At 43.6% G+C, this 19,908-nt stretch overlaps 1 protein-coding gene across 1 annotated transcript in view; it reads right to left on the reverse strand.

The window, feature by feature from the left end:
• The window catches only part of usp54b (ubiquitin specific peptidase 54b), a gene marked incomplete at both ends in the record, with an annotated part of 46,194 nt that overhangs the window by 4,152 nt on the left and 22,134 nt on the right, over nucleotides 1-19,908 (reverse strand). The window contains 11 exons of the mRNA XM_083994855.1: nucleotides 780-1,011; nucleotides 5,490-5,684; nucleotides 5,786-5,913; nucleotides 6,153-6,551; nucleotides 8,059-8,159; nucleotides 8,193-8,278; nucleotides 8,642-8,824; nucleotides 9,059-9,251; nucleotides 9,607-9,756; nucleotides 13,619-13,765; nucleotides 17,833-17,938. Coding sequence (XP_083850981.1) covers nucleotides 780-1,011; nucleotides 5,490-5,684; nucleotides 5,786-5,913; nucleotides 6,153-6,551; nucleotides 8,059-8,159; nucleotides 8,193-8,278; nucleotides 8,642-8,824; nucleotides 9,059-9,251; nucleotides 9,607-9,756; nucleotides 13,619-13,765; nucleotides 17,833-17,938 — 1,920 coding nt within the window. The remainder of the gene's footprint in view (nucleotides 1-779; nucleotides 1,012-5,489; nucleotides 5,685-5,785; nucleotides 5,914-6,152; nucleotides 6,552-8,058; nucleotides 8,160-8,192; nucleotides 8,279-8,641; nucleotides 8,825-9,058; nucleotides 9,252-9,606; nucleotides 9,757-13,618; nucleotides 13,766-17,832; nucleotides 17,939-19,908) is intronic.

A 19,908-nucleotide genomic window follows, 5' to 3' on the forward strand; every position in this document is an offset into this window, starting at 1 on the left:
CACAGAGACAAACAGCACTAAGACGTCAGGAGGGAAACAGACTGACTTCCTGTAACACACAAACAAACAAACAAACACACACACATACACATACACACAGCAGAGAGCAGAAAAAACAACAAACCACAGCGCAGGAATCTGTGACTGCAATCGCACGGCGGCAGCAGCAGCAGCAGCAGCAGCAGCAGCAGCACACAGGACAGAAAACACAGTGACGGACTGCAGCTTTTACAGCGCACACACACACAAACACACACACATAGGGACAGATCAGCAGCGCACAAAGAGCAGAGGGAAGCCTTGGCAGCACACGGCTACAAAAAGCAGCAACAGCTACAATGAAGGGGAAGCAGTGAAGCAGAGAGCAACTCGGCCTCTCTTTTTATTCTCGATGGCAACACAGAGCCCGGCGAAGCAGGTTTTTTTTTTTCTTTTTACTGCACTGCAACAAACACACATACACAAAGGAGGGTAAGAAGTTACTGTATATAGTCACACAATCACACACACACACACACACACACACTCTGGCATACAGCAGGATGTGAGAGTGCAGTGCTGGGAGAGGGGAGGAGGAGGGGGTTGCAAAAAACAGGGGAGTTCTGGGGATTTTGGACAGCCAGAGCTGCAGACGCACACATGAGGGTGTTGCTGCTGTTGTTGTATTTTTTTTTTTTTTTTTGCATCCAGAGGACACACACAGAGGGGTCCTGAGGTCAGCTTGAGCCGAGGACACACACAAAGTGGAGGAGGGAGAAGGGAGGAAGGAGGAGTGGTACTGGGGACAGGCACCGTTGCGGTTGCGGACACATAAAGGTGAAGGGGTGGGAGGTGGGAGGTGGGGGAGGGGACAGTGGCGGTACCTGTGAGGCCCCTGTGGACGGGCGCTTCCCGTGTCCCGTTCCATTTCCTGTTCCTGCCTGCGTTTGATTGGACCCCCAGTGCTCCTCATGCACGCAGCTACAGCCAATCCGCTATGAGCGTTAGCCTCATGCAGGGGTCTGAGCACAGCTGAAGATGTTAACAACAGAGCGGGAGATAAAAAGGAGAAAAAAGGAGAGAGAAAGATATAGTGACAGAGTGGCGAAGAAAGGAAACGCAAAAAAAGTGAGTGTGGGGGATGGAAAAAGAAAAAGTAAAAAACGAAGAGTAAAAAGATTAAGACAGAGACAAAAAAATGGAGGATGAAAGAACAGGTGAGACAAAAGGAGACAGAAAAGAGAAGCAGAGCAGAAGGAGTGGTTATGAGGGGGCTGGCATGCATTACGCTCCTCTACTGTAAGTCAACATGTGTGTTTTTTACACATTTATAGAGTTGCAAAGTGGGAGGACTTATCTCTGCAGACAGTCCTTTCATACGTAGGGAAAAATGACCAATTATGTTTGACTATAAATACATGGTTCTCTGATTTAAAAAGTCAAAGATTGAATCATCTGCATGTAAAAAGCTTTGTAAGGGAAGTCAACTACAACTCCCAACAAAGCTTCACTCCAAGAAACAGAGCTTGTGCTACTGGTTACAGTAGCTACAGTCAGAAATGACACAAGCAGATGAAAAAAATCAATTAATAATCTGGATTTTTGTTCCCAAAGAGAAGTGGAGATTTGCTACAGAGGCTGAGGCTCATGGGTATTGTAGTTTATTAGCCTTCTGCTATATCAAACTGAGCTGAAATGGACAGATATATAAACATCTAAAGATGAAATTTAACATTTAACAAACAAATGGAAGTCAAAGTCATCGACATTATATCGTTCCTTTGATGTTTTGTAACTACAGTGAAGCTTAGACTGTTTTGATTTGACCGTTAGCAAATTGAAAAAAGAAAAAACTGTTGGCAAATGTTATGTAGCAAAATGTTAGTTGCACCTGTGGCGACAATGGCTGCTGTTTGGCAAAAGTTGTATTGTCTCTGAGGAAACAAGCAACCAGAGAGGAAGATTTTCAAAATGGGGGTAAAACAACAAAAAAAAGAAAAAAAAAACTTTCAGGCTCAACATCTCATCCCACTTCGCAACTCTATTGCAAATGCATCAATATGTAAATTTGTACTGTAGTTAGTGAGTCAAAAAGTCAACATCAGATAAGAGAGGAGCAAAGTTGAGGCTACGTTCATTAAGCTACAGACACCAGACTTGGGTGGTGGTGGAGAGGGGAAGAAAGGGAAAGATCAAAAGATTTGTTTTTCGGAGGAAGGAAGCTTTCTTTAGTGCGTAGCCTTGTGAACGCACCCTGGATGTTAGTTTGTTATAAAAAAGAGATGCAGAGAAGGACAACAAAAGAGCAGCCATCACCCGTCTTGGCTTGATTTTGCATACTTATGGGTGACTAGAGACAGAATAACGGAGGGCTGATGGCAGCTCTGTTGTTGCTGTTGGCTGTAACGTCCTCTAAAACACTGAGGCAGATTGTCTGGAGTCTGCCTGAAACCATTGATACGGATGTGGGAACCCAAATTCTGTTATGTAATCGCACTGATAGTGATGCCATCTGTTCGTTCGCAAGGCGTCCTTTCACTTCATCAAGGTTGAGTGTACTCGCAGGGATGTGTGTGTCTCTCTGCATGTGTGTGTGTGTGTCAGGTACATAGGGCTGAACACACTGAAGCACACACAGTAGGACAGACAGTCACAGGACACAACATAATAATCCCCGATATAGATTTAGTTAGTACTGAGCTGGAGGGGAAAACCTGCACACCTGCAGTTCATACATGGCTCTGTCTCACACACACATACACAAACACACATATACACACTGTTTCTGAATATAGAAACACACACAAAAACTAAAAATAAATCAAATTCGAGGATGCATGGACCAAATATGCATGAAAATACACAGACAGACAAACAGAGCTGCTCCGCTATTTCAGGAAATGTCTTCAACACTGGTTAAAACACTGACTCAGGTATCACCCATGCAGTGTGCCGCTCTATGCACCAATCTGATACCACATTATTTATTAATGAACTTTCACACTCGGATAAAATGGCAGTTTTACCAGAAATTAATTCCTCTCTACTGCCACAGATGTTTCCAGCTCAGGTATCAGAATCAGCATCGAGAGGGAGAAAAGTGTATCGAAACATCTCTGACCTATATCAACATTAATATGGACAAACGTTTTGGAAACACCAGAAATATCTTTGGAAGTCTAAAGTCAAATAATCAAAGTCTTTTTCAAGTCAGGGAGCCAAGTTTAGATGCACATCTGTCAGATGTTTGAATGTCGACCATTAAAACACGTTCTTAGTTCGTTTCAGTGTATTTGTAATTAAACAGTGTTAACATCATTAGTAAACTGCTAACATTTGTTAAAGGGATAGTTCAATATTTTTGCAAATTGGCCCATTGCCATAATCCCTATACTCATAGCAGTAGGTTCGTTACCTTTAATTGTCGGTGCAAGCTATTTTTAGAACGGCGGAGCGGAGCCGCAAGCTGCTCAGAGCTACGCTACGGAGGCTAATGGGATTTCTTGGTTTCCCTCATCAAACTCATCAAATACACAATCCAACAACTCCACAACGCTCTGGTGGACAAGTTGTGACCTGCACATTCACCACACTATGAGATAATAACGGAATGTTACCAGACAGAGTTGTTTTAGAGGTAAACTCATGCAAAACCGCTGATGTGCGTTCCCGTTGGGGGAAGTTTTTCAACATTTATTTTACAGTTTTTTAACAATTGCTATTTGGCACTAACCTCGGAGAACAGCTAAAGCTAATGGGAATGTCTTTAGTTTTCTATGTAAACTGAAGAACTTGACAAATTAAAAAAATGACCTGATAAATATTGTTAGACACAGATTAAAGGGGGACAGATGAACATCTGTGCAAAACTTCATTAAAATCCGACCACAACACAGACTCTACACTGATTGTGACACCAAAGTAAAAAGTCAGAGGATCCATCCAACAGGATCCATCGTCCGGGGACCATGAATGTTTGAACGAAACTTCAAATCTATTCATCCAATAGTTGCTGAAATACTTTGGTCTGAACTGAACTAAAATAAGAATTTAAAAAAGAATCGATATGAACGCCAGGATTTTTGTCCCTGTAATCAAGCTGCATTAACACTGGATCCTACACTTCCCATAAGTCACCTCTGTACATCTTTTGCTGAATGTGTTAAATGTTTGTAATATAAATATGAGATTATTCAGCTGTAATAGGAAACTGACCAAACTGCTCCAGAGCCACAGCAGATTTCACAGTCTCAGCATTTCCTGTGGTGAGAGTCAGTTCATTTTAATATACTGTATATTTTAAATTAGTGAAACGTTCCTTTAAATATAAAACTTGAGTCAAAGTTGTGTGTCTGCAGCTCTGAAACATACAATCTCACACACACACATGAAGTTACACTGATCCATGACTATTTATGAAAAAATAATGTATGTAAATGGTTCAAATCAACAAAGAAGCATTTTAAAAACACACATACTGTACTGTGTATGAGGAAAAAACATAAAAAGAGTACACACACACACACACAGTCAGTCCACACACACATACATACACTGTAAACTCTCTAGAGTTTGGCCGGGACATCAGAGCTCTGGACTTGGACTTGGATTTTCATTTTTAAAATAGGAAATCAGTGAAAGAGTTTCCCACTTAGCTGGAACTGTTAGACACAAACACACGCACACACAGACACACACACACAACCTTAATCTGACCAAAAAAAAACACTTACGTATGACACACAAAAACCCAGTATATACAGTCCCGAGTTGAAACGGACAAATAAAAAAGTACTGACGGAGGGAGACAGATGGAGAGACAGACGAACAGATGGGAACGAGGACAAAGAGGAGGTCAGACAGAAGCACGGACATACAAGTCACTGTCACTGCTAAACTAGACAACAGGTGATAGTGTGACCTTAAAGCTGCACCGGGCAAGATTTTAACATAAAAATACACTTAATCACGCAGTGACGCAAGAGCTTAAAAATAACAACAACGGGGGAAAAAAAATTAAAAAACAGCCTCACATCCCTCCAATTGAAATACCATCGGTTTGATTCAGTTACAGTGAGAATAGAGACTTAAAGGGCAAAATTAACTAATGAGGCAGCGATGGTTCGTTGATATCTGAGGTTTAAAGTGTACAATGTCGCCTTGTGCAGCTTTAAATGCATTGACATTCTTCTTAAAGGGTCAGTTCGCACAAATCTTCCAAAGAAAACATATAATTTCACCTCTCATCTGCAGTATCTTGCTATGCAGATAGTGAAGTCTGGATCAATAGTCCCTATGAATTAACCTGCAATATATTGATGGAGACACAGCAATCTAAATAGAGATGTGTCTTTAACTATCTTCATGGTTTGATACCACTGGAGAGGTGATGAGAAAATATGTTTTTTCATCATTTGGGAGAACCGACTTTATGAAACCTTTGCTCTTCCCGAGAAACATTTAAACTCCAACAACACATCTCCTCCTTTGCCTCCACCACCCACTCCTACCCTCTGTTTTTCTTTTCATCCTTCTTTCATCCGTACCCTGGTGTTGGAGCTGGTCCAGGTCCATGAATTTGCTGGGTTTGGGGTTGAATCCCATGGCTGCCTCCCGCTCGGCCTCCCTCCGCTTCTGCTGCTCCTGCTGGCGGGCTCTCCTCGCCACCTCCTCCTGCAGCTCGTCCAGCTCGCTGCGCCCTGAGCCTGAAGCGCACACGCAGATGCAGAAAAGAGCGATGAAGACTCAACATGTGGATCTAATCAATCGTGGGTGGATATAGTATGCACAAATACTGTACACACACCTGTGATGGTGCCGCTACCCCAGCTGGGCGAAGGCAGCTCCTGCAGGATGGCACCACTGCTCTTTGACTTGGGCACCGAACGCCATGAAGGGCCGGACATCAGCACCCGTTTTTGTTGCCCCACCTCCCTGTGGAGAGAAAAAAAAAGAGAGAAGATGAAATCCAAAGAGACTAAATGTTTAGAAAGCGGACGATGTGTTCACTGATTGATTTGTTGTTAGGATACACCACAACTGTCGGGCCGTTTGTCGTCGTTAAAGTCACTTCTGTGTTTGATGCTGATAAAGTGAAACTGAACAAAGAAACCGGAGCAGCAGCGGAGACAAAAGAGTATAGAGGCAGTAATTGTTATTTGTGGGTTTCCTACCTGTCGGGGCTGCTGCTGTTCCTCTCGCTGCTCTCGTAGCCACTCTCCATCCTCTGAATCAGACGTGGCTGGTGCTCCACCCCTCTTAAAGGTGGAGGGGCAGGGGGGCCCATCGTCCGCCCGCTGCCCAGAGACCTGGGCTGCCCGACCAGCCCAAACCCCGCCTCCAACTCCCCGCCGACCTCCCGTGCTTCCGCCTCCTGCGGCCCCTGCTGCTGTGTGGGTGCAGCGGGTCCCGCCGCCGAGGGGAGGGGGGAGTCCTGGGGCTCCGGGGGGAGGGAGGGGCCGGGCAGGGTGCTGTAGCCCAGAGAGGAGCCTCGCTGGCGGGTGAAGATGCTGTCGATGTTCAGGGCCTCTCTCCTGGGCCTCCAGGTCGGCCGGTAGCGGCCTCCAGAGGAGCTGGAGAGCAGGAGACGACGACGTTACACAGGATGTAGCATGGTTTTATTAGGTCATTTCCTATTCAAATACAAGCTACTCGACTTTTACAAACTACTTTATCTGTGAGTGAAATTCTCTTAAAGCAAAGTGGAACAACTCCTTTTATACGGTAATAAAAAAAAGTAAAAATATATGACCTACAAAATGACTTAATTACAGTTCAGTCAGGACACTCACATAAGAGCTTGAACCATTTATTGCAACAATAATGTTTTAGTTTGGTGATGCGGTTCTGCTCGTGTGAGTCTCAGAAAAAAAACACGAGACGACAACAGACTGAGATATTCAACATTTGATGAACATGAACACGTGTGGGAAGAAACATTCAAAATTCACCATCTAAATGCTAATGCAGGCGAGGACAGGCAGCGGTGTCGCATCACGTGCTTGTGTTCAGATACTGTAAATATTGAGATGGAGTTGTGTGTTGGATATTACTGAACAATATGAGAAGCATGTGACCATAAAATGACTCATTGAACTCACATGTGGGCCCATTAAAGCAGATATCAGCTTCACGGCCGTTTCGGCTAATGCTGCGTTCAAGGCAGGCTTTTGAAACCGTAAGTTACAGCTTCAAGTCACAACTACGACTTGGTAGCGTTCCAGGTAACCCGTAGCTCGTGTTTTTACCATCCTGTTGTCTGTGAAAGTTCCCTATAACGGCCACTCGTAACTTCCGACCCGTGAACTCGTACCAGATCGAACTGGTATGACTTCACAGGAAGGAAAAACACAAAGTACGAGTTTCCTTGAACGCACCATGAGTTAGCAGCCCCCGCCCTTGTCAAGCATCAATTGGTCCTCGTGCTACGTCACCACATTCACGCGCATCCCTTGGCTGAACACACAGCCCTTCATGCCGTTCTCTCTCCTCATTGGATAACACTTGTATCCCAGAAGAAATGTTTTCTCCTCGGGTTACAGCAGAGCAGAGTGACGGAGAGACTCGTGTTCCGGTCGAAACTGACGTGATTGCTGACGGAAAATATGACTAATTAGGACTTATATTAACAAAAACATTTCACTGATATCTCCTTTAATGAGCAAATGTGAAATTAATTACTCTAAATTACTCTACTACACTTTTGTTTCCGTTGAGCTTTATTTCATTTAGAAAAAGCAGCATCATTTATAATCTGGTGTTCCAGAGTAACATCAGTCAGTAAAACATACATTTACTTAACTCTATGTTTTTATGCTTTTTCTTGTTAAATTGTAAAAAAAATATTCCAATATTTCACAAAAAATAAACAATTGTACAAATGGCTGCAAACAGAGATTTGAGTAGGAGAAATTTTCCTTTTTGCACATTAATCATGTGACCCTTTGAAGGGAGCCTGACCTCTAGGATCCACTGGACTAAATAATCTAATTATAGCCTCAACAGTCATGATGCATCAGTGTTAATTATCTAATAATGTGCATGTTTGCATGGTTTGAATGTGAATCAGCGGTGTAATACCTGGACTTGCTCTCGCTGCTGGTGCTTTCATCCTCCCAGTGGGGGCCCCCGACCCCTCCCTCGCAGCCCCCTACTCCTGACGAAGAGGAGGAGGACAGGGGTCGAGAGGAGGAAGAGGAGGAGGTGAGAGGCCGGCGGGAGGAGAGGAGGAAGACGGCCGTCTCCTTGTACTCCTGCAGGGGAGGAGAGGGAGGGCGGGGAGGACCCTCCACCGCTGACTCTGAGGAAGATGGGGGGGGAGAGGTGGAGAAAGAGCGAGAAAGTAAATCCAATAACATTTTTATTTATCCCACAGGGGCCAATTATGTAGGCAGCAGTGCAAGTAAATATGAGAATAACCACTAACGAGGCACATAACCTGAAGAGTCTGCAGTGATGAAGCACCGGGACAAACATCTCACTTCATTTCCACTGAAATATGAAAACTGACCTCTGTTTGCTCTTACTTGTACCTACATGCTTCTGTGCTTTATCTAACTCTCTGAAAATACAACGCGCCCGCTTGTGTATTTGCCGTTTGGCGCTTCCAAACCTTGAGTGAAGGTGCAGCTGCACTTTGTTGAGAGAGTACACATAAGTTTACCTCTGGCGTCAGCACCGTGCGGCGGTGTGCCGATGTCGTAATTGCAGACCACCGTGGTCTGGGATTCACTGGAGAGGTGGCTGCCCGTGGACTGGTGGAGGGGTCGGCTGCGAGAGGCGCGGTGACTCGAGCTGTCCGTCGAAGAGTCGGTGCGAGTGTCGCTGGATATGGACGGCTCCCGACCTGAGAGGAAACAAAAAGAAAAGATGACCTTTTTTGGTTAATCCTGCATCTCCGTATGTTTACAGTCAAAAGCAAAGGGAAAGAAGTTCAATCTCTGCAGCGTAGAGAGAAGCAGAGGCTGGATTACAGGGTTGAAGGTCAGAGCTTTAAAGCTATAACCTTGCATGCCCCCCGGATGATAAACACAAAGTAATCTGATCTGATCTGTAGCAGAGTGTGTCATCTTTGCTGTACCGGAGTCTTCGCTGTCGTAACCAGCCTTGCTGCTGCAGTGCTGGAGCTCCAGCTGCGGGTTGGAGCTGGTACAGGGGTTGGGGCTCTCCTGCAGTATCACCGGCGTCCCACGGGGGTCAGCGTAGAGCAGCAGCAGGGGCTGATAGTGGCCTTTGATACAGCGAGACACCACGTCCTTCCACTTAGGGCCGATCTGGAGGTGCAGCAAGGAAACACACACACACACACACACATACACATACATACACACAAAAAGACACACACATTCTTCAGCTTTGCAGCACATAACACATGCTCAAGTGTCTAGTAAATGTAACACAAGACCAGTTTTAGCAGCGAGACCTGCACTAAGATTTTAACAGAGATGGATATTAAATCTTTAAACACAGACCGGACCGTGCAGCACTTAAACTGACGTACAGCACAGTTCCAGTTGTAGCTGCGCTCACGGTGGAGATGCAGCAGCAGCAGCAGCGGCAGCAGCAGCAGATGCTGCACGGTGCACCCTCCCCGTGTTGCAGCATGCAGACTCCAAAACTGTGTCTCACCTCTTTGACGTGGGCGTCGTCGAAGTACATCCACTTGCGTATCTTGGTCTGGAAGAAGAAGGTGGAGTAGTGCTTGCCGTAGTAGCACACCATGCCCACCAAGTAGAGCTCCGCCTGGCGAGCCCTCTCCTCTGTCACACGGTAGAACAACTACAGGGAGAGAGAGAGAGAGAGGAGGGAGGGGAGGAGGAGGAGGAGACAGGGAGGGAGGGAGGGAGGGAGAGATGCAGGGAAGAGAGGGAGAGGTGTGCAGTAAGGGGGGGAGGAGATAGAGACAGAGGAGTTAATGTGAATACAAGCACATTTTTGCTCACCTAGTATATCTGCTGTATGCAGTAATCCCTCACATGCTGCCTTCTCTAAAACTCCTCACTTTCCTCTCATTGTGAACTGCACACACTCACACACACACACGTATAACACACACATATATCTCAGCGCTGCATGTATGCTGCAGAAACAACACACAGATCTCACACTGATGCCTCAGTAAGGTCGGCTGCTGCAGTCAACACACTGCTGCTTTTTGCATGTTTTACACAAACATGACCACATGTTAGAATAATCCTCCAAGTAGCCCATCTTCACCTGCTGCTGAAAAGTCCCATGTGGTTCGATCCATTAAATGACAAACTGACAATCACTGATTGCTAATTTTAGTCAATTAATCAGAAGTCTACAAAAGGTCAGACAATAATTTCCATAGCTAAAGTTTTAAAACCAAAACTTGGCCATAACAAAAGAAACGAAAGACACAAAAAACAATCAATTATAAATAACGAAAAAGCCAAATCCTCACATTTATGACGCTGGAAGCCAATGAGTGTTCAGCATTTCTGCATCATAAAATGACTAACAGCAAAGATGAATCAATTAAAATTGTTATTTTATTGTAATAGACTCATTGTTTCAGCACAATAATCTAATCTGAGGAGAGAAAGGAGATAATAGAGTGGCAGGGAAGCAGAAATGAGAGTAAGCAGATGCAGAAGAGTGACAAAAAAGAAACAATGGGACATATTGGATGCAGATGGATTCACTTTTTTCTGATCTTACAGCTACACAAAAGCATCAAATTCAATAGATTAAGCCTCCGATTCCTATCTAGCAACCAGCTTCCTCTCACAGCAGTGGGATGAAAAGAGAAAAAAGACGAGAGAAATGGCAGCAGGCGGAGGAAAGAAGACAGAAGATAGAAGATAGAGGAAAGAACTTGACTCACTATAACACATATTCATATTCAGTGATCCATTATTCATACGTATCACTTCTGAATGCGGCTGGAGATGTTACAGTGGCATTAAAATGCATCAACATTACTCAGTCATGACACAGAGAATCAGGGGTCAAACACGTCACATATGTGTGTGTGTCTGTGTGTCTGTGTCTGTGTGTGTGTGTGAGGTGTGAAAACTGCAGCAGGAGACTCACTATACAAGAGTAATGAAAGTCAGGTCGATAGTGTGTGTTATAATTTGCTGTGTTTCAGAGTCTGCTGGAACAAGATTGGTTCTGTTTATTGGACTTTACAGCAGCAGACACACACACACACACACACACACACACACACACACACACACACACACACACACACACACACACATTTATATTCTGTCTCTGTATTAATCATTTAGTCCTTTATGTGTTTCTGAACATAGATTTGTATTTGAAAAATGAATGTGCGTGTGTATGTGTGTGTTTGAAGATGCTTCTGTGCATGTATTTCTCTTGCTACTGTTTCTTTCAGAGCACCTGAGTTAAAGTGTTGATCTTCAGCACTGGGACAAAAGATTCAAGGGGATTTCATTTTATTTTCAAATCTAAAAATGTATGTTTTTATCCTTTTAACAGTCTGGACAAAGAAAACCCCCCCAAAAAACCACACTTTTACAACAAGTATCCTAGAAATCCACATATAGTAGTACCAATCTCATTCAAAGAGGAGGCCTTTTCATCCATGGCATATTGTTATGATGCCTTCAAATGGGATTGGGTCTGAAGTGTTTGTGAGGACAGTGTCTTCACTTGATGAACATAGAAATGCAGAAGCCTGAGGCAAAGGGACACAAATCTGAAAGCCCTGAGATTCCAGTGAAATTTAATGACACTAGAAGTTTTGGTAACACTTTATAATAACTACACACTATTAAGCATTAGTTAAGCATTAATAAATACTGAATTCTTAGTTTATAAATACAGTTAGTGCTCATCAGTGATGAGTAAAACATTTTAAACTGTGTTTATAAACTACATACTAATTAGTATTCATGTGTTATAAATGATGAATTCAGTATTTAATGCTTAACTAATGCTTAATAGTGTGTACTTATTATAAAGTGTTACCAAAGTTTTTTTAACCATATTTTCTACTACTCATGAGCTACAACCGTTACTTTTCATTCTCTGCTGCAGAACAATGTTACATTTACAAGACAAGAGGTTATAATGCCTCCTCTGAGGAGCGCTACGCCCGCTGCAGGACAGATTGGAGGCTGCAGGGAGTCGCTACTGGAAAGTAACAAGTGAGGCCAGGGCTAACTGGTTGGCCTTAAACTTCTGTACCGGAAAAAAAAAAACATGACAGAGATGAGTTTAAATTGGTGTTGCTTTCCGCTGCTGGAGAAAGTGACTTTGTGACTGAAAGGATCCAATCTGATGTTCACCATGGAGCAACAGCAAAACTTTCATATGGCACCATCTAACAGCAGAGTGGGACTTCGAGCTGAAACCTACTGTAACATGCTCACTATAAAACACTGACCTGTTAAGCAAGTGGAAGATGAAACGATCTCCAAAAGGCATAAAGTTAAACATGAAACACTCTTTTGCAACATTTTAAAGCAATATCAGTGTTTTATTTTTGTTTTCTACAGTTTTAAGAGTGAAAAAGGGAGAGAAAAAAGCAGCAGCCTGCAGAAGAACGGGAAACCCAGGAGACTTGAGCTCTCAGATAACTTTGACCAAGGTGTCAGACAAGTTATTTACTATTTACACACTGTGATAGTTTCCAAAGGGGGGGCTACTAGGTACTAACTATGCCTTTTCCTTTTCTGTCATTATGAAAATGTAAAAGATGAAAGAATTGGAGATAGCCAGCCCCTACTTCAAGGTAGCAGCAACCTACTTATTACTTTACCCTATTGATCTTATTACTTTATTTGATAAAATTCACTATTTATTCTTTTACTTTCTTATTTTGCACATGAGTCAATCTGTCACTTTCTTGTCTTCTCTTAGTTCTTACCACTGTTATGGTTCTTACTGTCTATTTTACTGCTTATTTATCTTGAGTAAGTATGTTTTTAATCCAACTGTATAACAGAGATGGTGCAATATTATGACTTACTGTAGTTGGCAGTCTATGATGTGAATGTTAGTGCAATGCTGTATTGTCTGTTTGTCTGTTATTGTAATTGACGGGACGTTGCTGTGTGCACTTTTGCCCAAGACAAATTTCCCCCTTGGGGGACAATAAAGTTTATCTCATCTCATCATCATTTCATCTTCCACTTGCTTAACTGTTCACATTAACAGACCTTTTGACCAGGGGAGCCCAAACTTTTGCATGATGCCACACTGTCTATTATCATGATAGCGTATTAACATTTGCCAGCTAACCTCGCCTTGATGCTGCTGGTAGGAACATCAGGGAACACCAAAGTCATCGGGTTCATCATCAGTAAATCATGAATGTTTGTGGCAAATTGCTGACGGTAACTGTGGACCACACAACCTGAGATCGCCCTCACCAAAGCCCGGCCACACAGGTATTTATTTTCCGTTGTCACAGCCTTGTGAGTCGCCTCAACAAACAATTGGGATTTATTTCTTCTGACAAACATCTTACAGTTCCTAGAACCTCTGGCTCATGGGCACACACAACGTGCACAAAGGTCTCCCCGCTTACAAATATGGAGCATTGTGTCTGTGTGTGTGTGTGTCTGCTCACGTAGGCATGCATAACATATGATAATGTGATAACGAGTGTGTAATGTGTGTGTGATCCCCTTACGTCTCCCAGGCGAAGGCAGGTCCCCAAGCTGTGTATGACGTCCTCTGCCAGGTCAGAGTGGTCCGAGTCCCACACCAGCCCGATGGACACGATCTCCGGCGAGTTCATCAGCACCCGGCGGATACGCAACACCTCACCACAGTTACTCTGAGGGACAGAGGGGGGAGAAAAGAAAAGAAAAAGCATGTGAAACAATGTTTATCCATCCTGTGTTAGGAGTGTGACAGTGGTGCAAACCATTCCTTTATTTGGCAGTGATGAACACACACATGCATGCATACAGACACACACACACACACAGGGATAAAGTGAGGAGGAGTGAGAGAATGAGGGGCAGAGATAAAAGGCAGGAGAAAAGAGATGATGAAAGGAGTGTAAGAGAGAACGACAGAGGAAGAAGCAGCACTGTGCTGAGTTGTATTTGTCCCTTGGGCCTTCTGTTGAGTTCAGAACCGTGTGTTCTGAATCCTTCCTTTGAGTCATGACCCACCGCAGAGCTGGTGCACACACACACACACACACACACACACACACATATATATACAAAAGCCTGCACACATGCACACACACGAGCATGCACGCAGAGCTGGCGGAGCGGGCTCGGAAACAGCCTGAGAACACCCTGGCAACCAGACACTTTGCCAAACACAACACACACACACACACACACACACACACACATATGCACACACAGAACTCTCCCTTTGTGGGCGGCGGGCTGTCTTGCGCTGGCACCAGAGACGGCAGGAAGGTATTTTGCCAGGGTCTGCTTCTCAATTCTCAGAAAAAAGGGACACAAACACAAGGCAGAGAGCAGCAGCAGCAGCAGCAGCAGCAGCGGCCAAGCAGCACAGAGACACAGGCGATCTGTTGGTGTGTGGGACACGTTGACGACGGGACACACAGCCTCAGTGTTGCTCTCTGCGCTGTCTCACTGCCGCGGACGGCCGCTGACAACATCATTCATCAAATGATCGTACAAACAGATTCGCTCTGCTCCATAATACAACATTGATCGGTGCAGTCTCATCTCTGAATATTTTATATGCAAAGATTTCTTTTCTCTTTCTCACTGTGGCTATGCAGACCTTTCCAACAGAGTGTGAGTTATGTAACGGCGCTGCTGGTCAAAGGATGCTGTAGCTTTGCAGAATGCTGATAGTGGCATTCTCCAGAGCAAAATGAAACAACTTTGGGGAGAAAATGTTTGCGCTTATGCTTCTTCAACGGCACCGAAATAAAGACACAACTCCACTTTTATCAGTGTAATGACAGCTGAGTGAGGAGGCAGGCTGCTGATGTGCAGCAGATGAACTGTAAAACCACCGCGCACCTCCTCAACGGTGGTGGAAAGTTACCGAGTGCATTCGTCATACTTAAAGGATTATTCCACTTTATTACAACCCGGGGGTCTTATTTTTGTGGTTTTATGTCCATAATCTCTACCAGTCGTAACAACAACAAACCCACCCGAGTTATTGTTGGGATCTGGGAAGGTGACAGCAGCAAAGTCCGGCAGAATCATGAGCAACAGGTTGTGAACAACAACAGTTAAGCCACGCTGTTTAAAAAGCTGTTTATTTGGAGTTAATACCAAAAGTGTTTGAGTGATAAATGTAGTTTTCTTGTGAATGAGTTTCAAACCTCAAACCTCATCATTTGGCGGCCGGTTCGCACCATTTTTAGCCCAAATCTGAGCAATTAACTTAGCAGGTACAAAGTTATTACGCCGATAGGAATCAAGGCCGAATCTACAAAAACAAAACCCAGAGGCTTGTTTCACAAAACCGACAAGCTCTGTTATCATGCAGAATGCTAATGACGGCAGTGTCTCGTTTCACAAATAATTGTTGCTTGCAAATTGCTGATACAGGGCTCTCACATGCTCATGCCTGGGAAATGTGTCAAAACGAGCCGAAGGGCATTTTCTCACAGTTTGCATGTCTCAGATTTAGTGAAACAGGCCCCGGGTTATAAAACAAGTTAAATTAATCTTTAAGTACAATGTTCAGATACTTGTACTTGCTATTCTACACTTTTATTCTTCTGCTTTACATACAGAACGACTGGTCACTTTTTTTTTTTTTTTTTTTTAACTTGGTGCACTGCTGCAGATTTAACTCTGCAGCAGGAAATACAATCAGCTTATAAGACGGCCACAGTATTAACAGATTGCTCACACATGAATGTTGCATAATCCTGTATGTTTGACACTATAAATTCATCTTGCTGCTTATACTTAAAAGCACCTGAAAACATGGCACTTAATGTCAATCCCAGCTATCACCAGACTCTGATTCTAATCCTATATTGCTAAATCCTGACTGAGTGTTTTCCCTACAAGCCCTGCCCACTTATCCAGCGTGGATATGAAGAGAAACATCTGATGAGAAACAAATAAAATACATCTGAACTCATGAGTGCATGTTGGATCTGTTGAATAAAATTAGAAATAAAATCTAATTGCTTCTTTTTTATGTACAATGCTACACAGGACCATTGGAAAAGGGGGAGGGGGTCATTTCAAGTTTAAAGTTGCAAGTCGTTTTGTGAAAAAAGGTGTGATTTTTGTTTCCTATGAAAGTAAAACACATCCACACTTGGTAAAGTTGGACTGATGTTGCTTGTTTTGCTTCATTCCTGCGGTGGACGATCTCATCAAACTCTACTTTTCGGTGGGATTTAGCGAGAAGGAAATAGTTGTTACTTTAGCCCAGAATCATCAAATCAATACGACGTCTGTGCTCCTCCAACCTTGCGAAGAACAGAGATGTTGTTTCCTTCCTCGATAAAGTTTTTTCTCCTCGCAAGTTTGTGAGTTTTTATCTTAAAAATATGATTTTTTCTCTCACTGTTCTCAAACTTCATGTCAGACAATATCCAAGTTTATTTCTCTTAAATTTAAACTTGAAAATTTTGAGTTTTAAACTCAGAAATGTACCCACACTCTCTTCCAGCTTGGTTTCTTAAACCTACAATGGTCCTAATATACCTTATATTTCTACATATGTTCAGCTAATTAATTTAAAATGAGCAGATGACAGACCAAATGTCAAATACCCAAAGTTTGTCGACACATGTACTTCACACTTTCCTCTGTCCAACACTTTGGCATCAAACAAACATCTTCACACTCTACCCATCTCCAATCTGGCACCTACTGCGTCTTCCAGCAGCCTCGCTCCCCGGCGTCCAAATACCCGCACTTTGTTTGAGCAAAGCCCCGAGGCGCTAATAACAAAAGATCAGTGCTGCGAGTGATGGAAGATAAACACAGGCAGGTTGTGTGGCTCCCGCAGGACTGCGCACACAACATCAGCCGTTTGGACCATGAATAAGCTAATGTTGTGTTCATTAGCGTGGTGGCTGCAGTGGTGAGAGAGACAGAGAGACAGAGAGGAGGGGGGCAGCTGCTTGGCTTTGCCCAGAGAGGAGGCTCTTTGTGCAGGCACCTTGGCAGAGAGGGGGCCAAGCTGGACCCCATTCAGCAGCAGCACTTTCCCATGTGGCAGCAACAACAACAACAACACACAAACCTCCAGAACAAAAGGAAATCAAGCACGTTCCTCTGTCCTCCACCCCCCACTTCCCCACCTACACCTCCATCGGCCTCTCTCTCACACCCGTCATCTCCTCAGCGTCGTGTGCAGCATATCTAAAGATCATCATCCCCCCAAAAATACCCACATTTTTCATAAAGATAATGTCAGTTTGAAACAATCTGCCCAGCTGCTCTTTAGTTTCGATGATCACCGTGGTTTTACTGTACGGGGTCGGTGAGGACAACTCGGAGAATATCTCCAGTTACAGAAAGTGAAGAGAAAAATGTGAAGAAAAATGCAAATGGACTGATGATTATGTAACATGAATCCAGCAAGTGAGAAGGGGGGAGAAAGGAAAAAAACAAACAAGACATGATGAAACTACCAAAGTGGTTAGGCTGCAAATTGTATTTTTAAAATCTGATTTTCAGCGTTCAGCTTTTTGCATTATTGATATTTTATACATTTGTCTTTTTTTATATCAGAGGAGAAATAAAAGAAATTTGCATTTTCTTTCCCCCTGACCTCATATGAGATTATATGACAAAAAAAAAAAAAACCCACAACAGTGAATAGTAGCTGAATGCACTGCGTTCTGTGCGTGTACTGCAGATTGTGTGTTTGCTGTGTGTGTGAGTGTGTGTGTGTGTGTGTGTGTGTGTGTATTCTCACAGGGCAGTTGCGCAGGTCTCCCATGTTGCTGGCGTTGCGAAGCAGTTCTCCAAACATGTCCGGTGTGGGTTTGTCTCTGCACTCCAGCATCCGCACTGCCTGGTTACTGCAGCGTTAAGACACGACAAACACAACACAATAACAATCGCAACATCAACAACTAAATCACGCACTCCTTGAATGATTTCACGGTCGGCGTTGTTTAGACTAAAAATCCAAAGATTTCCCTCTGCAGACCACAAATAAAAACAATTGTCTCGCCGACGCCGTGCTGATTGCTTAGGCAACCGTCGCACACCGGCTCTGAATCAGTCCCACAGGCATTTTCTCATCAGCTTTAATAAAGAAAAGAAAATGAAGGGAAAGAAAAAGAAGGAAAATTAAGTCGAAATCTAGATTATACCGACCGTGAACATGAACAACAGTAATTCTAAGCAAATTTCTAAATCCTTTCAGGCTCATGATCTTTGACCTTGAGCTGAAATAACAGAGGAATATAGTGTAACATTACAGTGTAAGATTATTGTTACACTTCCTGAAGGAGAAGTTCATCAACAACTAGAGTAATTTGATGTAAAAAGCTTTACTTGTGTGGACTTGAAAACTATTTTGGAGACAATTTCCTTCAGCGAGGCTTAAAGCAGCTGCATTTATCCCTTTTAAGCACAATTGTCCTCTGAAGGACAAACTCAAATATACATCATTATTATCTGTGAATACCAAATGAACTTGTGAGAGCTCGTCTGCGGTTCTCTACCATGTATGGGATTATGTGTGCAATGAATCAGCATTGTTTTTTTCCCAGTGAAGTATTCCTTTAAGAATAACGATTTCAAAAACCATCCAAATCTCTCCCTCCTCCTCCTCGTTCTCCTCCCCCGCCTCCCCCTCCTCCTCCTCCTCCTCCTCTTCTCTCATCCTTTCCATTAGCCTGAAATGAACTCAACCTCTTCACTCGCCTCTCTCACTCGATTTCAACCCCTCGCTCGCCCTTTTCCTCTTCAGATGCACTGACAGGTGCAAAGCTAAGAAAGCAGAGGGAGCAGCAGCAGCAGCGGCAGCAACAAGCGACCGCAGCCAGGAACAAATGTGTTTCCTTTTGTTTACTCACGTCTGAATCCTGCTTGAACCAGACGTTTGTTTTGTCTCTTCGCTGCCCTCTGATTATCGCACTCACGTTGACGGCAGCAGGTTTGTCCGTGGCGAGTGGCGAATGTAAACTCGCTCCACTGAAAGGTGACTGGAATTACTGCAGCGTGGTTACATGTTCGTACCGTGTTTGAAGGAATTCCCTCAACGCATAAACAAAATACTGTGTTTCATGAGACTTTTGACCTTGACCTTTAACCACCAACATCTAATCTAAGGCCTTATCCACACGAAATGGAGCGTCACCCAAAACGATCTTTCCTCGTTCGTTTTGAAAAAAATCTCCGTAACACAACATCGTTCCAAGAAATCTCTGCGTACACACAGATCCAGTGAAAACAACGCTGTAGTACACACTGTGTGGAGCGCGTGTGGCGCTGTAACGCTTCCACACATAAACATGAAAAACAGAGAAGACAGAAATCTTGCCCGCTCTATTTAAACTCAAAACATTATAAGTGGATTAAATGTTGACTGGGAGTCGTGTCAGAGCGAATATGACGATCGATGATGATTTAACAGACAAGATTCAGCTGCAGTTGTGCGATGGCAGTCGGTCGTCGTTGTTGTTACGTTACGTCGTTAATTTGTGCCAAATTTCGGGGGATTCTCTTGAGATGTTTCCAGGATATTGTGGTCACAAGTCTTTGATTAGAAACTGCATTCTGATTCGATTTAAAGCCGTCTTCTGATTGGTCCATTTGTAGCTGGGCGATCATTGGTCAGTTTATAGCTATGTGCCGAGTGGTTGCTTCGTAGCTGAATACTGATTGTTGTTGTGATCTGATTGGTTGATCTGTGTCCTGGCATGCTCTGACTGATATGTAGCTTTATTCTGTTTGGTGGATTTATAGGCGGGTTTTCAATTGGTCAGTTTGTAGCTGTTTGCTCATTGGCCGAATTGTTGCCACATGGCGATTGGTCACT

The sequence above is a fragment of the Trachurus trachurus genome, assembly GCF_905171665.1.
Source record: "Trachurus trachurus genome assembly, chromosome: 19".
In the NCBI taxonomy this organism is placed as follows: domain Eukaryota; kingdom Metazoa; phylum Chordata; class Actinopteri; order Carangiformes; family Carangidae; genus Trachurus; species Trachurus trachurus.